Genomic DNA, 23,929 nt, shown 5'->3' on the forward strand with positions numbered 1-23,929 from the left:
GTGTATTCAATCAATATACGTTGAAGAGGATTTGCAAATCATTGTATTCTGTTTTTATTTACATTTGACACAACATCCCAACTTCATTGGAATTGGGGTTGTACTATTTTGTGCTCCTTCATCGTATACTGAGGTGTGGACTTATACTCCAGAAATGCTGCAAATTTTAGTTTAGTTAAGAAGGGCCTTATTGTCATTGTAGTAGATTTTGTAAAATGGATGGAAATGTATGTGGTGAATACTTACTTTAAGGAAAGGGAGGAGCACAGGGTTAACATAAGAGTGGAGGAAGGTGCACACAGGTGGACTACATTCTGTGTAGGAGATGCCAGCAAAAAGACAAAGGAGACTCTGTAAGGTGGTGACAGGAGAGAGTGTAGCTAGACAGCATAGGATGGTTGTTTGTAGGATGACCTTTAGAGGTGAAGAAAAAAAGTATGAGAGTTCAACAATGGATCAGATGGTGGAAGCTGAAGGAGGAAGACTGTTGTGTGAAATTCAGTGAACAGGTGAGAGAGGCACTTGATGGAAGGGGAGCAATTTTCAACATATGTAAAAGCACTGCAGATGTGATAAGAAAGACCAACTGGGAAGGTACTGGTTGTGACACCTGGACAGGGAAAGCAAAGACCAGGGGCCTCATGTACAAAGACTTGCATTGACTTTCTAAATGTTGGCGTACGCAAAAACCCTGAATCAGGCATAAGCACAAATATATTCAGATGTATCAAAGTGTGCGTAGGCATGAATCCACGCACGTTTGGTTTGTACATCCCACTGAACGTGGAATCAAGCACATCACGCACCAAACTCCTCCCTGGCCACGTCTCTATCTGAATATGCAAATCTAGTCAAATATTCTGACTGTGTCATGCTGACAGCACCGTAAGTGTGTATTGTTGTGTGTTTGATACCACCATTGCTCTCTGTGTTGTTTTGTGTAAAAACAACAAAAAAGAATTTTCAGAGACAACATGCAAAAACAAGGAAAGCCGTTAGATTTTCGTTCTCTCAGTTCGCTGTCATGTAAAACGGAAATTAAATGAGTATGTTTGTGCGTGTAAATGTTGAACTGAGCTGCACACACACACACTGAAGTAAAAAGATATTAGGTGCACGGCGGCTGTACGTGTGACATTAAACATGATTGCACGCTTTTATGACAAATACTGAACACAAGTGGGGGACTTGTTAAGAAGCTCATCTCTAGTTTCACCATCAAGAAAAAGAAAACATATTAATAATTTAAAAAAGGTCTTGTAATTGAAATCGGTTCATGAGCCAATTATCATCATTTGCAAGTAAATCCTCGTGTTCACCTGAGTACATGCTCACATCAGAGTGCACCATTTGTAAGGTCCTCTAACAATGCGAACACAGCTATTGTTCCATTTTATGCATCACTTTGCGTGTGCTTTTATATCCATCCATATAATTGCAAACACGTGGGTGTGTTAAATGTTCATCAGTGTGCCTCTGATGTGCACATCACTCTGACTTCTTGTTTTCACACTATAACAGTTCCCCGCATCACCTTACATGTCCACAGTGGAACAATAGCTGTAGAAATGTGTGCCGGCAGCCTGGATTTTTGTGTGACACACCGCACATTTCCATGCTCACATCACTTTTGATGCCTTTGGACGTGGAGACCGGGTACGCCAGGTTTTTGTGAGTAAACACACTTTGTACGTGAGACCCCAGGTGACTTGGTGGTGGATCAAAGATGTTCAGGAAAACATAAGGAGAAAGAGGCTGATTAAAAGAACTGGGATAATTACAGATATGAAGAAAGCACCCAAACCTCTGGTGGCAGAGCTCTCGATTTACTGATCGATCTACGTTCTGACCCTCACCTATGGTCATGAGATTTGGATCATGACCGAAAGAACGAGATCGCGAGTACAGGCGGCCGAGATGAGTTGCTCTGCAGGGTGGCTGGGCGCTCCCTTAGAGATAGGGTGAGGAACTCGGTCACTTGGAGGAGCTCGGAGTCGAGCCGCTGCTCCTCCACGTCGAAAGGAGCAGTTGAGGTGGTTCGGGCATCTTTTTCTGGATGCCCCCTGGACGCCTCGCTGGAGAGGTGTTCCAGGCACATCCCATTGGGAGCAGGCCCCGGGGAAGACCCAGGACACGCTGGAGGGACTACGTCTCTCGCCTGTCTTGGGAACACCTTAGGGTTCCCTCCTAGGAGCTGGGGGAGGTGTGTGTGGATCGGGAGGTCTGGGCGGCTTTGCTTGAGCTGCTGCCCCCACGACCCGACTCCAGATAAAGCGGAAGAAGAATGGATGGATGGAAGAAAGCAGACAGGATTCCAAGCCTTATTTATTTTACTTTCTCCATGGGTGTGCTGCCTGTTATTGCTGTGTTGGCAGTGCACTATGAACATCAAGACTGATAACACTGTTGATCATGATGTGTCAAAGTAAAATTGACTTCTTGTGAATTTAATGAGAAACAGTAAAACTTGTCCTGCATTTTGTGATAATCAGTCACAGCACATATGAAACAAAGACCCACAAAATGTGAACAGATTGAATGACTCTTGTTGTTGTTGTCGTTGATTTATCCTATACAGATCAATCAAAATGGCTGGTGACACAAGAGCATAAATGAGGCCTCATTGTGTTGTGAAGTTTTTTATTTCTGTGAGTGGGTTACTTGCTCACTTCCTGTCCAAATGTGAATTGCACTCCAACCTTAACTTTAGTGTAGTTCAGTACTTGTAATGACTGTCATGCTTGTCACTGTACAGGTTTTTACCAAAAGTTCAGATAGTGAAGAAAGCATGAAATGTGGCACACGTAGCCACAGGGTATATAGAAAGTAATTTGGGGTGGACACCAGTGAAATTCATCTTCTTAAGGGGTGTGGCAATGTTTTTTTTTTTTTGAGTGCTAAAAAGATTTTTTTTTTTTTTAATAGTTCTCTCCTTGAACAGTTCTGTCCTTGCATGCTTTGTTTTTTTTTATGACTGGTAAAAACCTCACAAAGCAATGTGTTGCATTCTATGAGAAGTGCATTTTCAGCATTTTTAACCCTCTGCCTTTGACTTTCACATTGCATTTTTTTTGTTCGAGGCATGAGTATAACGAATGCTCACTTCTCAGCAACTCAAGCATGCAGAGGGTTGTGTAAGTGCAAATTAAATGCCCCGATTTGCACTGAATGATGTGCTTGTGAAGGAGGCTGTGCAGAGTAGATTAATATATATTACTGTATAGGGGAGGTGATGGTCTAGTGGTTAAGGCGTTGGACTTGAGACCAGAAGATCCTCAGTTCAAATGCAATCCTGACGGAAAATCACTAAGGGCCCTTGGTCAAGGTCTTTAATCCCGTAGTTGCTCCAGGTGTGTAATAAGCGCCATGTATGGCAGCACCCTGACATCGGGGTGAATGTGAGGCATTATTTGTAAAGCGCTTTGAGCGTCTGATGCAAATGGAAAAGTGCTACATAAATTCAGTCCATTTATGACACATTTTGTTGCTTTAATATGTATATTGTGACATGTATAACCTGTAAAGGACATGTCACACCAAAATCATAACAATTAATATTTAGGCTGTTAGTGACCATCCAGTGATCCACCAGGGTTACTTTGTGCACTTCCGTAACCGATTTCAAAGTATACGGCATTCAGAAGAAACAGCTAAGGAGACCAAAACAAAGTACTCGTGAGTACTTGGATGTTCTGACATTTGACATCGCAACTAGAAGCACCCCACCATGCGCTTCAATGTAATGTAGTTGATAATGTTAGGAACGAGGCACAGATTAATTCCAAAGTTGCTATGAACCTATAAAATTATTTGTGGACTAACGCCTTCCTACTTAGCTGACCTACTTAAACCCTACGTACCGGCCCAGGCTTTACGTTCACAGGGTGCAGGACTACTTTGTGTCCCTAGGGTGAATAAAAGGTCAACGGGTCACAGAGCTTTCTCTTATCATGCACCTGCTTTGTGGAATGATCTTCCTTTCAACAATAAAACAATAACATTCTGTAGAGACTTTCAAATCCAGACTTAAGATGCACTTATTTTCCCTTTCGTATGGCTAGCATACTGGCATAGTATGTTACTATGCTTTCTACCATTTTAAATTCACTTTATTAGGAAACAGAGAGGGCCGCGGCCTCAACTTTATCTAAAGTCTCAGCCTTTTAGTGAAGCTTAGGGCAAGTGGCCGGCAATCACCTATTATTTCTTCTGGTTTTATTGTCGCTTAATACTGACAGATTATACTGTATTTGTTGTCTTTTGGCTGCCTGATTCTGTTTTTTCTCTCTGTTCTCTCTGCAGCTCCATCCAGAAATGGGAGTGGGTGCCTTCTGCAGGCCTCCCGTTCTGTGCACCATCATGGACTTCCAAAATTTCCTGTATATTCATATTGTCAATTGTGTCGGTAGAATGGTCCAAACAGAAGGTCACCCCTTTTGACTCTGGTCTGCTTGAGGTTTCTTCCTCAAATCATCAGAGGGAGTCTTTTCCTTGCCAGTGTCACGTGTGTGCTTGCTCTTGGTGTTGGTAAGGTTAGACTCTATTTGTGTGAAGCATCTTGAGGTGACTTTGTTGTGATCTGGTTAGGTTGGTCCATAAAAATGGTCAAAAAATTTTTTTCAAAAAACTTCAAGTCTCACCCTCTAAATGTGTTGTACCTAACATAAAAACACATCATGTACAATTTCATAAAACTCTAATAATTTTTACTGGTAGCACACAGCCCTTAAAGATTTTGCTCGCAATAACTTTGTCATATAGTATGGTCATTTCCAGATATTTCCAAATTATTTCTGTCAGTTTAATATTGATATGTCAGGACAGAAATTATGGCAATACATTGGAAAATCAAATCTTTTCATATCCCATAAAATAGTTAACACTAAAACATGAATTGTGAGATGCAGTTCTTCTCGTACATGTATCATGCTCCTACAATACCTACATACTGGGGTAGCGAAGATTTTGTAACAATCAAACATTGCATTTTCATTTTATTGATGAAATACTGTTTCATTATTGATAAATTTAAATAAGTCTATGCTTTATATATTTCCACATATATTTTGATCTCACTCCAAACAATAATATTTTATGCCTTGCAGTACTTAATATTCAAAAATGTATGAATCAGCACAAGAACCAATTATACAGCTGTGTAACATAAGAGAACATCCTTTACATGATAATGATATTTAAGTTGCTTGCATCATGACCAAGACTTGCTGCCGTTTCAGTCAGAATATAGGTGGCACTTCTGTCTGTTGTTTTGGTCCTATCCAATGCTGCTGCAAGTCCTGGTGTTACAACAGCTTTAATTTTACTGGCTTTTTGTGGCACTGGCATAACAAATTCTTCATCTGGACTTTCTGTGTTCTCTTCACTCTGGCTGGAGACAGTGTCAGGTAGTGAGACATTAGATGGTCCAGGCTCCTCCAGTTTCTCTTTGTATTTTGCTTCTGCAGCTTTCCTTTTTTCTGCTCTTTGTTCTTTGGCAGTTTGTATTTTATCTATGCCTGTCATGCATCCTCTACCTTTCTCTCGCTGAGCAAGTAGGAAGTGTCTGTCATCTTCAAACTTTATCATTGTTAGGACATCCTGATGTGCCATGTCAAACAAGTCCTCCAAAGATTCACAAAACACTGTTTCATCTTTCTTCTGCTTGTCTGTATTGCGATTCTTGGTCTTTTTCAATGTTTTCCATTTTCCGAACACCTTTTCTAACTTTGTGATCAGATGCTGCTTTGTCCTCAGTGGGATTCTAGCTCTGTCCCAAAAAGGAATTGCCATGTCTATAGAGGTCACAGCAGCATCATGGACAGGTTTCTTCAAATCAGTGTGTTTGAAGAAAATACCTTGAGTATTTGCCCATTTGAGGGCAATTTGTTTCCCTTTATTTCAGTCGGTGGAACCAATAAGGTATACAAATGTTCTACTTCTAGTAGCTGACATGTTTTACTGAAGTTCCAGTTAATGGTTAAGCATGTTAAGTCAGCAAGTGTCTCTTTTTACATTTATCTCATGTTAGATTCACCATCACCAAAGATCTGAAAGAAAAGAAGCTGTGAATTGAAGCAAAATTTTCAGCTTGTAGCCTAAAATAACACTTTTGAAAGTATGTTGTTTGTGAGAAATAGTTAAACCCAGGTATAGTTTTAAATTGAATATAAAAGTGATGTGATTAGATACTGGATAACCTATTGCACGGGCACTCGGGCAGCGATAACTGATATATTTACAACCTTCAGCTATGATGTGCTACCTCTAAATATTAATGTATGACAAAAATATTTGGCAGGCTTTCTTTTTTCCAAAGCATCATAAATGAACTTTTATTTTTTTGAACCACCCTAGATCTGGTACTGTATAAATGGAATGGATTGAGGTTAAAGTTGTTCAAATATGATTTGTCTGATGAATAGCCAACTGATGACTGTTGTACAAGTAGAATCAGGCATATGCAGATGTATATGTGATATGACTTGATAACACCAAACTTTACATACACTGACGTGATAAATCAAATCAAATCAATTTTATTTATATAGCGCCAAATCACAACAAACAGTTGCCCCAAGGTGCTTTATATTGTAAGGCAAAAGCCATACAATAATTACAGAAAAACCCCAATGGTCAAAACGACCCCCTATGAGCAAGTACTTGGCGTCGGCGGGAAGGAAAACTCCCTTTTAACATGAAGAGGCAGCATTTTGAATTAACTGAAGGCTTTTCAGGGAACTTTTAGGACAACCTGATAATAATGAATTACAGTAGTCCAGCCTAGAAGAAATAAATGCATGAATTAGCTTTTCAGCATCACTCTGAGACAAGACCTTTCTAATTTTAGAGATATTGCGCAAATGCAAAAAAGCAGTCCTACATATTTGCTTAATATGCGCATTGAAGGACATATCCTGATCAAAAAGATTTCTCACAGTATTACTGGAGGTCAGGGTAATGCCATCCAGAGTAAGGATCTGGTTAGACACCATGTTTCTAAGATTTGTGGGGCCAAGTACAATAACTTCAGTTTTATCTGAATTTAAAAGCAGGAAATTAGAGGTCATCCATGTCTTTATGTCTGAAAGACATTCCTGCAGTTTAACTAATTGGTGTGTGTCCTCTGGCTTCATGGATAGATAAAGCTGGGTATCATCTGCGTAACAATGAAAATTTAAGCAATGCTTTCTAATAATACTGCCTAAGGGAAACATGTATAAAGTGAATAAAATCGGTCCTAGCACAGAACCTTGTGGAACTCCATCATTAACCTTAGTCTGTGAAGAAGACTCCCCATTTACATGAACAAATTGTAATCTATTAGATAAATATGATTCAATTGATTGGCCTATAATTTGCTAAGATAGCTGGGTCAAGTGATGGCTTTTTAAGTAATGGTTTAATTACTGCCACCTTAAAAGCCTGTGGTACATAGCTAACTAATAAAGATAGATTGATCATATTTAATATCGAAGCATTAATTAACGGTAGGGCTTCCTTGAGTAGTCTGGCAGGAATGGGGTCTAATAAACATGTTGATGGTTTGGAGGAAGTGACTAATGAAAGTAACTCAGACAGAACAATCAGAGAGAAAGAGTGTAACCAAATACCAGCATTACTGAAAGCAGTCGAACATAAAGATATGTCTTTGGGATGGTTATGAATATTTTTTTCTCTAATAGTTAATATTTTATTTGCAAAGAAAGTCATGAAATCATTACTAGTTAAAGTTAAAGGAATACTCGGCTCAATAGAGCTCTGACTCTTTGTCAGCCTGGCTACAGTGCTGAAAAGAAACCTGGGGTTGTTCTTATTTTCTTCAATTAGTGATGAGTAGTAAGATGTTCTAGCTTTACAGAGGGCTTTTTTATAGAGCAACAGACTCTTTTTCCAGGCTAAATAAAGATCTTCTAAATTAGTGAGAAGCCATTTCCTCTCCAACTTATGGGTTATCTGCTTTAAGCTGCGAGTTTGTGGTTTATACCACGGAGTCAGGCACTTCTGATTTAAGGCTCTCTTTGTCAGAGGAGCTACAGCATCCAAAGTTGTGCTCAATGAGGATGTAAAGCTATTGATGAGATAATCTATCTCACTCACAGAGTTTAGGTAGCTACTCTGCACTGTGTTGGTATATAGCATTGAAGAACATAATAAAGAAGGAATTATATCCTTAAACCTAGTTACAGCGCTTTCAGAAAGACTTCTACTGTAATGAAACTTATTCCCCACTGCTGGGTAGTCCATTAAAGTAAATGTAAATGTTATTAAGAAATGATCAGACAAAAAGGGGTTTTCAGGGAATACTGTTAAGTCTTCAATTTCTATGCCATATGTCAGAACAAGATCTAAAGTGTGGCTAAGGTGGTGGGTGGGCTCATTTACATTTTTAGCGAAGCCAACTAGGTCTAATAATCGATTAAATGCAGTGTTGAGGCTGTCATTCTCAGCATCTATGTGGATGTTAAAATCACCCACTATAATTATGTTATCTGAGCTAAGCACTAAGTCAGACAAAAGGTCTGAAGAATCACAAAGAAACTCACAGTAACGACCAGGTGGACGATAGATAATAACAAATAAAACTGTTTTTGAGACTTCCAATTTGGATGGACAAGACTAAGAGTCAAGCTTTCAAATTAATTAAAGCTCTGTCTGGGTCTTTGATTAATTAAGCTGGAGTGGAAGATTGCTGCTAATCCTCCTCCTCGACCCGTGCTATGAGCATTCTGACAGTTAGTGTGACTCGGGGGTGTTGACTCATTTAAACTAACATAATCATCCTGCTGTAACCAGGTTTCTGTAAGGCAGAATAAATTAATATGTTGGATCAATTATTATATCATTTACTCACAGGGACTTAGAAGAGAGAGACCTTATGTTTAATAGACCACATTTAACTGTTTTAGTCTGTGGTGCAGTTGAAGGTGCTATATTATATTATATTATATATATATGTATTTTTTTATGCTTAAATAGATTTTTGCTGGTTATTGGTGGTCTGGGAGCAGGCAGTGTCTCTATGGGGATGGGGTATTGGTGGGGATGGCAGGGGGAGAGAAGCTGCAGGGAGGTGTGTAAGACTACAACTCTGCTTCCTGGTCCCAACCCTGGATAGTCACGATTTGGAGGGTTTAATAAAATTGGCCAGATTTCTAGAGATGGGAGCTGCTCCATCCAAAGTGGGATGGATGCTGTCTTTCCAAACAAGACCAGGTTTTCCCCAGAAGCTTTCCCAATTATCTATGAAGCCCACCTCACAAGCCCACATGATAATCCTAATTAGTTGAGTTCATCACCACACAGATGATGAGCCTATTCTTTTCCATCATATTACTGTCAGCAGTAATACCTTTTTTGTTTATTCTTTTACAATGAGTGCTTCAGATACAAAGTAGACCGAAAATGTAACTTTTGGCGCCATTGTATAGGATTTGTATAATGGCCACATTATATAAAATGTGTTCAGTATTTAATGTTAATTATGTTATTCACAACAATTTTTTTACAAGTTCAAGCTGTGTGATTTGCAAAAAAAGAGTGTTTATCATTGGTATGCAGGTTTATTCCTCAAATCATCAGAGGGAGTTTTTCCTTACCACACATGTGTGCTTGCTCTAGAGGTTGGTAACATTAGACCTTTTACTTGTATGAAGCACCTTGAGGCAGCTTTGTTGTGATCTGGCACTATATAAATGAAATAAAGTAAATTTATTTACAACCCCAATTCCAATGAAGTTGGGACATTGTGTAAAATGTAAATAAAAACAGAATACAATGATTTGCAAATCCTCTTCAACCTACATTCATATACAACACAAATATAAGATATTTCATGTTCAAACTGATAAACCTTGAAAGTGTAAAGCTGCAAATCAGTTCAATTTGTACAATTTTTTTTCTAACATGAAGTGTCGCCCAGCTGTATGTGGAGATCATCATGCCTGCTCTGCCTGTGAGTGCATCCTACACATAATCATAGTAAATAGAAATATTGTTGAGGGTTTTATTCCTTTTCTGGACTTCACATGTGCTTGTGTCATGATAAAGTTGCAAGCTTGTGTTTTTGCTTATTCAGGCTGCATTTATGTTCCACCTACAAGTGCGGTATCTTCAAAACCAGGTGATGTTCTGACACAATCAGACATCAAATGCATTTGTTAAAATGTAAATTAATCCCAGTCGACGCTCTTTACAGGGGATTGTATGGCCTCAGGTTATAACTGGAGCAGCAGCAAATGTGGTTAACATCATCATCAATGCCGTCCTTCTTTATTATCTGCAGTTAGGAGTGGTGTAAGTATTCCTGTCTCATTATTTTCTTGTCTTTAAGCTCCAAAGTATGACTGTACTATTGAACACCTGGTTATATTGGCAGATTAAATGAGAACTGCTTTAATTAGAGTTAAAATGTTCATGGATTTTATAACAGGTGGGAAGCTATAAAGTGAACACAAAATTAGAAACACTTTTTCCAGTGTAATCAATATAAAAAAATAATGCTACATTTTAACAATATTTTAAATTTATTACATTTGTCCATCTGTCATTAAAAGTCTGCACAGTTTAAATGGCACAAACTTCTGTCTGTGATAGAATGTGAAAAACTAATTAATCTGACTTTTCAAGTTGTATGTTGTTCATGTTGTTCTGACATGGTTTTATGGCCTTGTAATCCATGAGAAATGATTTAAATTTCCATGTATACATGGTTTTGTGTCCATGTTTAACCCGCATCACTGAAAAAGGATATTTAATTGTGATGTATTAAAGAGAGTACAATCCAAGATTCTGTCATGTTTTTAATAATTTTAAGTAATGTTGTCTATTTGTTTTCACTTGCATTAAAAGATCAAGGGACTTTATTTAAAAATAATAATTCATTCATTCTTGTTACTCTTTGCTACTTTCTTAACAGTTATTGACATGAATGACTGGGGACGTCTTGTCATGTTTTACAGATATTAACAGATATGGATTTGTTAAAAAAAGTTCATTATGTGGTTACTTTTATTTCCTTTGGGAAATCTAAAACCTGTTTTTATCATGTCTTTCTCCTTAAAGTGGGTCTGCAGCAGCCAATACGATCGCACAGTATAGTCTGTTGGGGCTCTTATACACGTACATCTGGTGGAAGCAGCTGTTAAAATCTACATGGGGAGGTCAGTTGTTGTTATAATAATATTAATCTGGATTTTTTTTTTTTGTGAAAATATTGTAAATACTTTACTGAAGAACAAAGGATTATTCTTTGACAAATGTGATTTTCTCAATAATACATTTTAATAGTAGAAGTCTTCTCATGAACATTTCAAAAATTCAGGACTGCTTGAAAATATCTAATAAACATTTTTTTTTCCCTGTTATTGCAATTACTGAGACTTGGTTGAGAGAGGAGATGTTTGACTCTGTCCATCTTGAGGGTTATGATGTTTTTTTTTGCCACAAATAGGATGAAGAAAAAAAAAAAAAAAACAGGGCGGTGGTGTGGCACTAAATGTATGTTTAAATTTCCAAAGTGAAATTATACAAAACGTCATTTTCTTTGGAAAATATTATGGAATGTGTCACAGTGGAAATGTGAAAAATCAAAAAACATAATTATAATCTGTGTTTATAGACCTCTGGGGTCAAATATAGATATTTTTGTGGATACTTTGACTGAAATGTACAACACAGTTAATAATAATAAGCTTTTATTTGTCTGTGGAGACTTTAATATTATCAGGCGTGGCACAAACTGTAGGACACAACTGCAAACTCACACGACTGATAGAGTTCAAAAAGGGATTTAATTGGCTCAACAGGCAGGTAGCAGGCAGACAAGAAACAGAGGCGTAGTCAAAAACAGGCACAGGTCAAAATACACAACATACCGGCAATCAAAGGCAAGACAAAACTCTAGGTCAAAAACAGGCAAGGTCAAAATACTGATAAGCTGGACAAAACAAGACATGAGACAGAGGCTGGAAAGTGACAAAGTCAACAATCTGGCGGTGAGCTGTGAGACTGTGAGGGCTTAAATAACTGGTGGTGTAATCAGTGAAACAAGATGTAGGTGTCAGTGAAGGTTCTAGAAGGGGCGTGACCGAGGAAGACAAAGATTGTGCACAGTGCAAGAAAGTGAAGGCAGGAAAACACAGAGTGGAGTGATGAAAGAAACAAGACACGTGAGCAGGTGCAAGAGTGGAAGTGAAGAAAACACAGAGCAAAAAGAGTCATAGTGACAGACAAAGACACAAGTTCTGGTGCAGGGGCAATCAAAACAAAAACCATGGACAGAATAAAATGCACTATAACCAGGATCAGGAACAGAACATGAACATGAGAACTGGAACAAAACCTGACGTTAAGCATAACTGAAATCACAATGAGATGAGCAAAATAAACTACTGACAAACAGAGAATAAACAAACCAGATGACTACAGAATAATGCAATTAATGAAACAGCACAATATAATAAATGTGATAAAAAGAATGAACCTAAGACTAAAGCAACTAAGGGATCAAGAGTGAAAGCAAATAATAAACATTAAGCAAAACTAAATACGTGGCAAGCCCATGAAACATAAAAATAAATAAAAACAAGACAAAACATAACTGAAGCATGACAATGGCAACCTGATATCATAAATAAAATACAAGATTCAGGAAATGAAATGAAACCCATCATGGGCAGGAGCATGAAAAATATAGATTTCCTGAATCCTCATGGTCAGTTACAAATAACAGAATTCATAAACTCTGTTTTGTATGGGATTGTATCCAGTGATCACACATCCAACTAGGATAACTACGAATACATCAACACTTATCAACAATATATTAACAAATGCTACTGTAGGGAACATAACAGGTGGACTTCTCATTAGTGATGTCAGTGATCATTTGCCAGTTTTCGTAGCTTTTTAATCATCAACTGATAAAATGATCAAAAGCAAACCACAAATCTCAAAAGGAAAATAATGATGTTAATATTGACTTAATGCATCAAGGTTGGTGTGGCATTTATTGTGAGGATATTAACAAATCGTAGGAATTATTTATTTCCAACTTGTATGACAAATATTGCCTGTTAGTGCTAAGAACTGGAAATAAGCAACAAACTGATAAACCATGGGTTACCAAGGATCTCCAGATTTATAAGTTCATAAAATTCAGAACAAAAGAAGCTGAAAGCAAATATAAAACATACAAAAACAATTAACAAACATTATGCAATCGTGTAAAAGCAGTATTACTACAATTTATTGGAAAAAATAAAACCAACATTAAAGGCACTTGGAAGCTTTTAAATGAAATCATTAAAAAGAAAAAAGTTGTTAAAGATTATCCATCTTATTTTCCTACAGATTCTGAAAAATCATAAAAGCAAATAGTTATTGCTTATCATTTCAATGATTATTTTGTCAATGTGGGTAAAAACTTCAATTGTATCCTCAAAAACATGCTCTTTGGACAACAGCAAAACAATTAATACAACTCTGGATTCAATGTATATTAAATAAACAGATGAAAATGAAATTATTAACATATTTCATGAGCTAAAAGTGAAAAAAATCAACTGACAGTGACAACCTTGATATGTTTTTGATAAAAAATATTATTAATTGTATTATTAAACGCTTGACTTATAGTTGTAATTTGTCACTGATGACTGGGAAATTTCCTTCCAAAATGAAAATAGCTAAGGTGATACCCCTGTTCGAATCTGGTGACAAACATGTCTATTCAAACTACAGGGCAATCTCATTGTCACCACAGTTTTCAAAAATTCTGGAAAAGATACTTGTAAAGAGGTTGAACAATTTCATAACTAAACATCACATACTCAGTGAACAGCAGTATGGTTTTAGAAAAAAAAAAATCATACTACTTCACTGGCTTTAATTGATTTTGTTGAAAAAGTTACAGATGCAATAGAGAAGAAGAAATACACTGTAGGACTTCTTTTTGATTTGCAGAAAGCATTTGACACCATAGATCACACTTTACTAATGGACAAATTAAAGAAGTATGGTATTGGAGAACTAGCCCTTGAATGGATAGCAAGCTATTTATGCAACAGGTATTAATGTGTCCACTTTGGGTGGATAAATTCTGAAATTTTGAGGAATACATGTGGGTGCCCCAGAGTTCAGTTCTTGTGCTGTTACTGTTTCTGTTGTATATTAATGATATAGGTTTGGTTTCCAAGTCTGTGAGATGTATTTTGTTTGCTGATGATACGACTGTGTTTGGTAGTGGGGATCATTTGGGATAGCTCCTGGACATGATGGAGATGGAACTACAAAAATGTTAATAGAGATTTGATTCAAATAAATGATCGCTTCATTAGGTTAAACAAAATGTATTATCTTCGGAAATAAGCCCAGGAAATTAAGTTGTTTGAACTTAAGTTTGTAAGTTAGAGTTGATTTAACTTTCAAACTTAACTTTAAACAACTTAATTCATTCAGGTTTTTACAAATTGTAACACTTTTTTAAAGTGGTTCAAACATTCTCTTTTTTTTAGTGTAGGGTTGCATCAAGAAGGGCATCGGGTGTAAATTCTGAGAAAGGTGGATCACTGTCATGTGAGATTCAGGGAGGAGGTGAGACAGGCAGTGGATGGAGATAGAGTGATGCTAAATAAATGGATAGTTACCACAGATGTGGTTAGGGAAACAAATAGGAAGGTACTCAGTGCAACATCTGGACAGAGGAAGGAAGGCAAAGATATTGATTGTTGGAATGATGAAGTAAATAAAAAATTGGAATCATCAGATGGATGGGCAGATGAAAAAAATCATTTTTGGAGCTTACTTTGAAAGGGTGGTGGGTGGAAGCAAAACTTTGCAGGAGAATGTGTAAGTCTGGTGAGATGATTTCTGGAGACAGTGATTTGTGAGAGCTGACCAGGAGGCCGCTAGTACTGGTGAAGTTAGATGGAGCTGCAGGCAAGAAAACAAGCATGTCAACATATCAATGACAAAACTGAAGGCAACAAACAGAATGACAGGAAGAGAAACAGAGGAAGGCAGAAGAGGACACTGCAGGTGATTATCAGACGTCCAGGGAAGTTCACTCAGTTTCTGGCAATGAAAAAAAGCCGGAGTTGAAATACTGCAAAGTGAAGACTGAATGGATGATGTGTAAATCAACAACAGGTGTGCAGGTCAGAGAGCAATGACAGGGAGACAAAACAAACACATATACACACTGAGAGGTACTGACAGGAGGTCACAAGGCATGAAAACATCTAACAAGTGCAGAAATCTACTGAAGGCACAGCCAGAACATGAGAACCATTCTGGTTTTTTTTTTTTGGTTTTTTTTTAAGAATTTTATGAAGTCATGTTCAAGTAAAATTCTTCCTGGAATAATTTCACCCTCATATAATTTTATACATTGACTTTACATTTGACCTCTGACCCACAGGTTGGTCACTGGACTGTCTGCAGGAGTGGGGTTTCTTCATTAAACTGGCTGTTCCCAGCATGCTTATGCTTTGTCTGGAGTGGTGGATATTTGAGTTGGGAGGATTCCTGTCCGGTTTGATTAGTGAAGCTGAAGTGGGAGCACAGTCCATATCATGCCAGATATCCTTCATAATCTATATGGTAACTCCTCTGTTTCCTCACTTTAATTACAGATTGCAGATGATGGGTGTGAGGGATGGAAGAAAAAAAAATGAAGTTATCAAAATGGATATGACAAGAACTAAAATAAAATGTATCAATCTCCAAGTATGCCAAAGTATTACAGGCCACTGTATACACTGACTGCACAAGAAAAAAAAAACTTTATTCATGGCCCTGTCACACCTGTCACAAAACATGCTGAATATGCTGGCTTGTGTCTAATAAGTTATGGGTATGTTTGAATAAGTTAAGAGCACGTTGAAGCACATTGGTATGTACGTAGTATTACGGTGAGTCTGTCAATTTTGGACATGCACAATATTTTGACGCATGCCAGTGTATGACTCATACACTGTTTTGGAAAATGGTGTCTGAACATACTTTAGTTCCTCCTCATGGCTGAAGAACCATGGTGTTTTTAAAGCAGTCCCTCTGTTTTTGTCTGCTCTGGGTGCATTTATGAGTCTGATCCAGAGAATGTCAGCAATTTGTGCAACAATGACAAAATTATGTTATTTAAAAAGTTGAAAGAGCCACAGCACCTCATTCATTCTTGTCAGTGTTTACTAGACATCAGGCACATGATGAAAATAAATCCCATGATCCACAAGACAAAAATAAAATTAAATAAAATTTGAAAATATTAAATTACTCTGTGTTGCCTCCTTGTGGAGGGGCAAGGCCGCACCACAGCATACGCCACAGCATACGGCATGCTCGATTACATGCATTGTAACATCTGTATGCTCCGCCTACCAGACAAAAGGCTGTTACTGGTGGTGGAAATGCAAACCAAACCCTTCAGACCTGTACCACACCAACCCAGACCACTCAGTGAAAACAGGGCTGTCTGCATACACTGACTAAATTGTCATGGTGTGACAGCTGCATAACATATTCAATGTATCCAGCGTATTCGCTAAATTTATCATAAGTCGGCATATGCTGACTACAACCCCAATTCCAATGAAGTTGGGACGTTGTGTATAATGTAAATAAAAACAGAATACAATGATTTGCAAATCCTCCTCAACCTATATTCAACTGAATACACCACAAAGACAAGATAGTTAATGTTCAAACTGGTAAACTTTATTGTTTTTGTGCAAATATTTGCTCATTTTGAAATGGATGCCTGCAACATGTTTCAAAAAAGCTGGGACGGGGCAACAAAAGGCTGGACAAAGTTGATGAATGCTTAAAGAACACCTGTTTGTAACATTCCACAGGTGAACAGGTTAATTGGAAACAGGTGAGTGTCATGATTGGGTATAAAAGGAGCATCCCCAAAAGGCTCAGCCAGTCACAAGCAAAGATGGAGTGAGGATCACCACTTTGTGAACAACTGCATGAAAAAAATAGTCCAACAATGTTTCTCAACATTCATTTGCAAGGAATTTAGGGATTAGGGGTTGTAAATCATGAAGCTGTCACAGGGCTATAAAGATGAGCACAAATAATGTTACATATGCAACTTTCTGCCACAGATTCCATTTGGGTTCTCTGCTGCTGCCAGTGTACGTGTTGGGAGTGCACTTGGTGCGGGAAACATAGAGCAGGCCAGACTGTCTTCCAAAGTCCCCATCATCTGTACATGTGAGTCAGTGCATTCAATGAGTAACATATTTGCTTTATATCACACACTCAGAAAATAATGTATTTCTCAGTTGAGCCAAATAAACTGGCTGATAAAAACACATAAATATTGCACTCTGAACCAGTGGAGGTGGACAGTACTGAATTTGACGATGGTGCACCTTTGCTTCTTCATGATGGGGTATTTGGTACAGGGCTGTTACTTTTCATTCGGTGTACCTAATAAACTGCCAACTGAGTTTATACTTGTATTATTAGCCAAAAAGACCAACCATGCTCAGTCCCTCTCTCACTCACACACGCGCACACACACACACACACACACAACACACACACACACACACACACACACACACCACACACACACCACACACACACACACCACACCACACACACACACACACACACACAAACATAGGGAGTATCACCTGCCATCACATAACAAAAATTAATGCATTTAATGATCATGGCATAGCAGCGTTGGTGGCCAAGTGGTTATTGCACTTGGTTTCCGTGCCTCAGGTTTGTGGTTTACACCCCACTCCTGCCACATTTCTCCATGCAATGTGGAGTTGCGTCAGGAAGGGCATCTGGCATAAAACCAGCGCCAATTCAACATGCAGATCCACCTTGGGTTTACTGTGACCCCGAGTGCAAACAAAGGAGCAGTTGAAGGGACTTAGTAATGATCATGGTGTAGAACCACTATAAGCTTTTCAGGTGGCCCTTCACAGTGTGGTGTTAATATTATTCTGTTAGGATATATAAACTGTGAAGGTGCTTTAAGCTCACTGTCTGATGAAGCTGTTGAAGTTATTCGGCTGCCAGCTGCTCACCATCCACTTGTTTTGATTTCAGCTTGTGAGACAACCTTGAATTTATAGCTTTGATTCAAAGCAAATCCTCCAGAGTGCTTTTGCTGCAATCTTTCTTTCATATTATGTGACATCCAACATGATATCAAACATTATCAATTGATAACTAGGTATTGCAGCTGTGTTATTTTACTGCCGGCTTCTTGTTTTGATTTCAGATAGTAAAAAATTTGGAGTGATACCTTTGAAGTGCATTTTTAAGACTCCAAAGAGTGCTTTGAGCTGATCTTTGCTTTGAATGATGTCATACGAAAATTGCAAAAGGACACAAAATAAAAAAAAAGCAGCTGGCTGTTGGACTTGGAACACCAAAGCCCATGTGGTTGTCAATGTACCAATCATTTTTCCAGCCAGATTGAGGGCAGGCTATACTGGACACCGCAACGTGTGTCCAGTAAATTCAGATCAATAAAACCCTTTAAAAAACAATGCAAATCGCTGCATCCTTGAGGAAAGGTTTAATGTTCAAGATAAAACCCAGCTTCAGGTCACATGACTGTGAAAGGTTTACAACCTTCCAGAGACTCATATGACCACCAACCACTTAACCAGGAAGTGGTCTTACTCTCACTTACTAGATTTTATTACATGAAATGAAAACACTGAAATGATGTTTTGAAACGCATTTAAATGCACATTACAGGTACTTGCAGACTCTGACAGAGTAACCACACAAATTATTGTTTATTAATTATGCTGTAGCAAATTTTCTTTTCTCAGTATCCAGAGGGAACAATTCAAGAAACTGCGCATAGTGCAAATTTTGCATTTTGCATCACCACTCTTAGTTTCATAGTGAAGTTGAGCAAAGATGGATATTTTTTCACCAAAACATATCAAATCTATGCTTGCATCTCAGATGTACATTCTGGCAAGTTATAGCTGAACTTTCAGGACTTTTTTTTAACCCTCCCCTATACCACTTCATCATGAAGTTGTGTAACTCCTGATACAATATGCAAAGATTACACTTTGCACAATGTCTCCAAACACAGCCACAGAAGCCTAAAACTTCTTCTGGGTTGTCTGGGTGTCTGGGTGGCTTTCCTCATTCTTCTCCTTCTTGCACAGTCAGTTTTTTTAAGAACTGTCTAGTCCATGCAGATTTATCATAGAGTGCCATACTGTTTGTGTTTATTCATAATTGATGCAAAAAAGTCCAAGACATACAGTTGTCTGCAAGGTTTGGGCACCCCTGATACTTTTCATGATTTTGCATTATAAATCATTGGTGATCTGGATCATAAATTTCAGTTACTACACAGTGGGGCAAAAAAGTATTTAGTCAGCCCCTGATTGTGCAAGTTCTCCGACTTAGAAAGATGACAGACGTCTGTAATTTTCAACATTGGTACACTTCAACTATGAGAGACAAAATGAGAAAAAAAAAAAATCCAGGAAATCACATTGTAGGATTTTAAAGAATTTATTTGTAAATTATGGTGGAAAATAAGTATTTGGTCACCCCCAAACAAGCAAGACGTCTGGCTCTCACAGACCTGTAACTTCTTCTTTAAGAAGCTCTTCTGTCCTCCACCTGTTATCTGTGTTAATGGCACCTGTTTTAACTTGTTATTTGTATAAAAGTCACCTGTCCACAGCCTCAAATAGTCAGACTCCAAACTCAACCATGGCCAAGACCAAAGAGCTGTTGAAAGACACCAGGGAGAAAATTTTAGATGTGCACCAGGCTGGGAAGAGTGAATATACAATAGTTAATAGGTTGGTGTGAATAAATCACAGTGGGAGCAATTGTAGAAAATGGAAGACATACAAGATCATTAATTTCCCTCGATCTGGGGCTCCACACAAGATGTCACTCCTGGGGTCAAAATGATCATGAGAACGGTGAACAAAAATAACAGAACTACACGGAGGGACCTGATGAATGACCTGCAGAGAGCTGGGACCAAAGTAACAAAGGCTACACACTATGCAGAGAGGAACTCAAATCCTGCAGTGCCAGGCATGTCCCCCTGCTTAAACCAGTATGTGTCCAGGCCCATCTGAAGTTTGCCAGAGAGCATATGGATGATCCAGAAGAGGACTGGGAGAATATCATGTGGTCAGATGAAACCAAAACAGAACATTTTGGTAAAAACTGAACTTGTCATGTTTGGAGGAAGAAGAATGCTGAGCATTCCAAGAACACCATATCTACTGTGAAGCATGAGGGTGGAAATATCATGCTTTGGGTCTGTTTTCTGCGAAGGGGACAAGACGACTGATCCGTGTTAAAGGAAAAATGAACAGGCCATGTATCGTGAGATTTTAAGACAAAACCTCCTTCCATCAGTCTGAGCATTGAAGATGCAACATGGCTGGGTCTTCCTACATGACAATGATCCCAAACACACCGCTCTGGCAACGAAGGAGTGGCTCCGTAAAAAGCATTTGTAGATCCTGGAGTGGCCTAGCCAGTCTCCAAACCTCAACCCCATAGAAAATTTGTGGAGGGAGTTGAAAGTCCATGTTGCCCAGCACAGCCCCAAAACATCACTGCTCTAGAGGAGATCTCCATGAAGGAATGGGCCAAAATACCAGCTATAGTGTGTGCAAACTTCCTTGCTTGCCTCTATTGGTGGTTGGCTCTCACTGCGGTATTGTATCACTTCCTGTTCCGGAGCACAGCGGTGTTTTTCTGTATCTGTTAGCTGTTTAATCTGCGCAGTAGATTGATCTAGTTATCTAGATTACGATTTGTTTCCCAGTGTAATCTTTACGTGCCTTAACTAAAGCACTCCTTCTGCTGAATCACCTCTAAATTATTTACTACATTATTCACTTTGCGGTTTTTAGGAATCCGCTAGCTTAGCGTAGCTACTAGCTCTTAGCCGATTTAGCATGGCGGCTTCTCCTGTCTCTCCCGACTTTTCTGCTCTGGGTGTGAAATGTTTAGTTATTCCTCGGCCTCCTTTAGCAGTAACGGTACTTGTAATAAGTGTAGCTTATTCATAGCTTTGGAGGCCAGGCTGGGCAAATTGGAGACTCGGCTCCGCACCTTGGAAAATTCTACAGCTAGCCAGGCCCCTGTAGTCGGTGCGGACCAAGGTAGCTTAGCCGCCGTTAGTTACCCCCTGGCAGATCCCGAGCAGCCGGGAAAGCAGCCCGACTGGGTGACTGTGAGGAGGAAGCGTAGTTCTAAACAGAAGCCCCGTGTACACCGCCAACCCGTTCACAATCTCTAACCGTTTTCCCCACTCGACGACACACCCGCCGAGGATCAAACTCTGGTTATTGGCGACTCTGTTTTGAGAAATGTGAAGTTAGCGACACCAGCAACCATAGTCAATTGTCTTCCGGGGGCCAGAGCAGGCGACATTGAAGGAAATTTGAAACTGCTGGCTAAGGCTAAGCGTAAATTTGGTAAGATTGTAATTCACGTCGGCAGTAATGACACCCGGTTACGCCAATCGGAGGTCACTAAAATTAACATTAAATCGGTGTGTAACTTTGCAAAAACAATGTCGGACTCTGTAGTTTTCTCTGGGCCCCTCCCCAATCAGGACCGGGAGTGACATGTTTAGCCGCATGTTCTCCCTGAATTGCTGGCTGTCTGAGTGGTGTCCCAAAAATGAGGTGGGCTTCATAGATAATTGGCAAAGCTTCTGGGGAAAACCTGGTCTTGTTAGGAGAGACGGCATCCATCCCACTTTGGATGGAGCAGCTCTCATTTCTAGAAATCTGGCCAATTTTCTTAAATCCTCCAAACCGTGACTATCCAGGGTTGGGACCAGGAAGCAGAGTTGTAGTCTTACACACCTCTCTGCAGCTTCTCTCCCCCTGCCATCCCCTCATTACCCCATCCCCGTAGAGACGGTGCCTGCTCCCAGACTACCAATAACCAGCAAAAATCTATTTAAGCATAAAAATTCAAAAAGAAAAATAATATAGCACCTTCAACTGCACCACAGACTAAAACAGTTAAATGTGGTCTATTAAACATTAGGTCTCTCTCTTCTAAGTCCCTGTTGGTAAATGATATAATAATTGATCAACATATTGATTTATTCTGCCTAACAGAAACCTGGTTACAGCAGGATGAATATGTTAGTTTAAATGAGTCAACACCCCCGAGTCACACTAACTGTCAGAATGCTCGTAGCACGGGCCGGGGTGGAGGATTAGCAGCAATCTTCCATTCCAGCTTATTAATTAATCCAAAACCCAGACAGAGCTTTAATTCATTTGAAAGCTTGTACTCTTAGTCTTGTCCATCCAAATTGGAAGTCCCAAAAACCAGTTTTATTTGTTATTATCTATCGTCCACCTGGTCGTTACTGTGAGTTTCTCTGTGAATTTTCAGACCTTTTGTCTGACTTAGTGCTTAGCTCAGATAAGATAATTATAGTGGGCGATTTTAACATCCACACAGATGCTGAGAATGACAGCCTCAACACTGCATTTAATCTATTATTAGACTCTATTGGCTTTGCTCAAAAAGTAAATGAGTCCACCCACCACTTTAATCATATCTTAGATCTTGTTCTGACTTATGGTATGGAAATAGAAGACCTTAACAGTATTCCCTGAAAACTCCCTTCTGTCTGATCATTTCTTAATAACATTTACATTTACTCTGATGGACTACCCAGCAGTGGGGAATAAGTTTCATTACACTAGAAGTCTTTCAGAAAGCGCTGTAACTAGGTTTAAGGATATGATTCCTTCTTTATGTTCTCTAATGCCATATACCAACACAGTGCAGAGTAGCTACCTAAACTCTGTAAGTGAGATAGAGTATCTCGTCAATAGTTTTACATCCTCATTGAAGACAACTTTGGATGCTGTAGCTCCTCTGAAAAAGAGAGCTTTAAATCAGAAGTGCCTGACTCCGTGGTATAACTCACAAACTCGTAGCTTAAAGCAGATAAACCCGTAAGTTGGAGAGGAAATGGCGTCTCACTAATTTAGAAGATCTTCACTTAGCCTGGAAAAAGAGTCTGTTGCTCTATAAAAAAGCCCTCCGTAAAGCTAGGACATCTTTCTACTCATCACTAATTGAAGAAAATAAGAACAACCCCAGGTTTCTTTTCAGCACTGTAGCCAGGCTGACAAAGAGTCAGAGCTCTATTGAGCTGAGTATTCCATTAACTTTAACTAGTAATGACTTCATGACTTTCTTTGCTAACAAAATTTTAACTATTAGAGAAAAAATTACTCATAACCATCCCAAAGACGTATCGTTATCTTTGGCTGCTTTCAGTGATGCCGGTATTTGGTTAGACTCTTCTCTCCGATTGTTCTGTCTGAGTTATTTTCATTAGTTACTTCATCCAAACCATCAACATGTTTATTAGACCCCATTCCTACCAGGCTGCTCAAGGAAGCCCTACCATTATTTAATGCTTCGATCTTAAATATGATCAATCTATCTTTGTTAGTTGGCTATGTACCACAGGCTTTTAAGGTGGCAGTAATTAAACCATTACTTAAAAAGCCCATCACTTGACCCAGCTATCTTAGCTAATTATAGGCCAATCTCCAACCTTCCTTTTCTCTCAAAAATTCTTGAAAGGGTAGTTGTAAAACAGCTAACTGATCATCTGCAGAGGAATGGTCTATTTGAAGAGTTTCAGTCAGGTTTTAGAATTCATCATAGTACAGAAACAGCATTAGTGAAGGTTACAAATGATCTTCTTATGGCCTCGGACAGTGGACTCATCTCTGTGCTTGTTCTGTTAGACCTCGTGCTGCTTTGATACTGTTGACCATAAAATTTTATTACAGAGATTAGAGCATGCCATAGGTATTAAGGCACTGCGCTGCGGTGGTTTGAATCATATTTGTCTAATAGATTACAATTTGTTCATGTAAATGGGGAATCTTCTTCACAG

At 38.8% G+C, this 23,929-nt stretch overlaps 1 protein-coding gene across 1 annotated transcript in view; it reads left to right on the top strand.

Moving 5' to 3' along the window:
- LOC117526659 (multidrug and toxin extrusion protein 1-like) overlaps positions 1-23,929 on the top strand; it is a 119,776-nt gene that overhangs the window by 22,128 nt on the left and 73,719 nt on the right. The window contains exons 5-10 of the mRNA XM_034188713.1: positions 9,910-9,952; positions 10,076-10,120; positions 10,196-10,293; positions 11,062-11,159; positions 15,419-15,600; positions 17,109-17,217. Coding sequence (XP_034044604.1) covers positions 9,910-9,952; positions 10,076-10,120; positions 10,196-10,293; positions 11,062-11,159; positions 15,419-15,600; positions 17,109-17,217 — 575 coding nt within the window. The remainder of the gene's footprint in view (positions 1-9,909; positions 9,953-10,075; positions 10,121-10,195; positions 10,294-11,061; positions 11,160-15,418; positions 15,601-17,108; positions 17,218-23,929) is intronic.

Source organism: Thalassophryne amazonica, chromosome 15, assembly GCF_902500255.1.
Source record: "Thalassophryne amazonica chromosome 15, fThaAma1.1, whole genome shotgun sequence".
Taxonomy (NCBI): Eukaryota; Metazoa; Chordata; class Actinopteri; order Batrachoidiformes; family Batrachoididae; genus Thalassophryne; species Thalassophryne amazonica.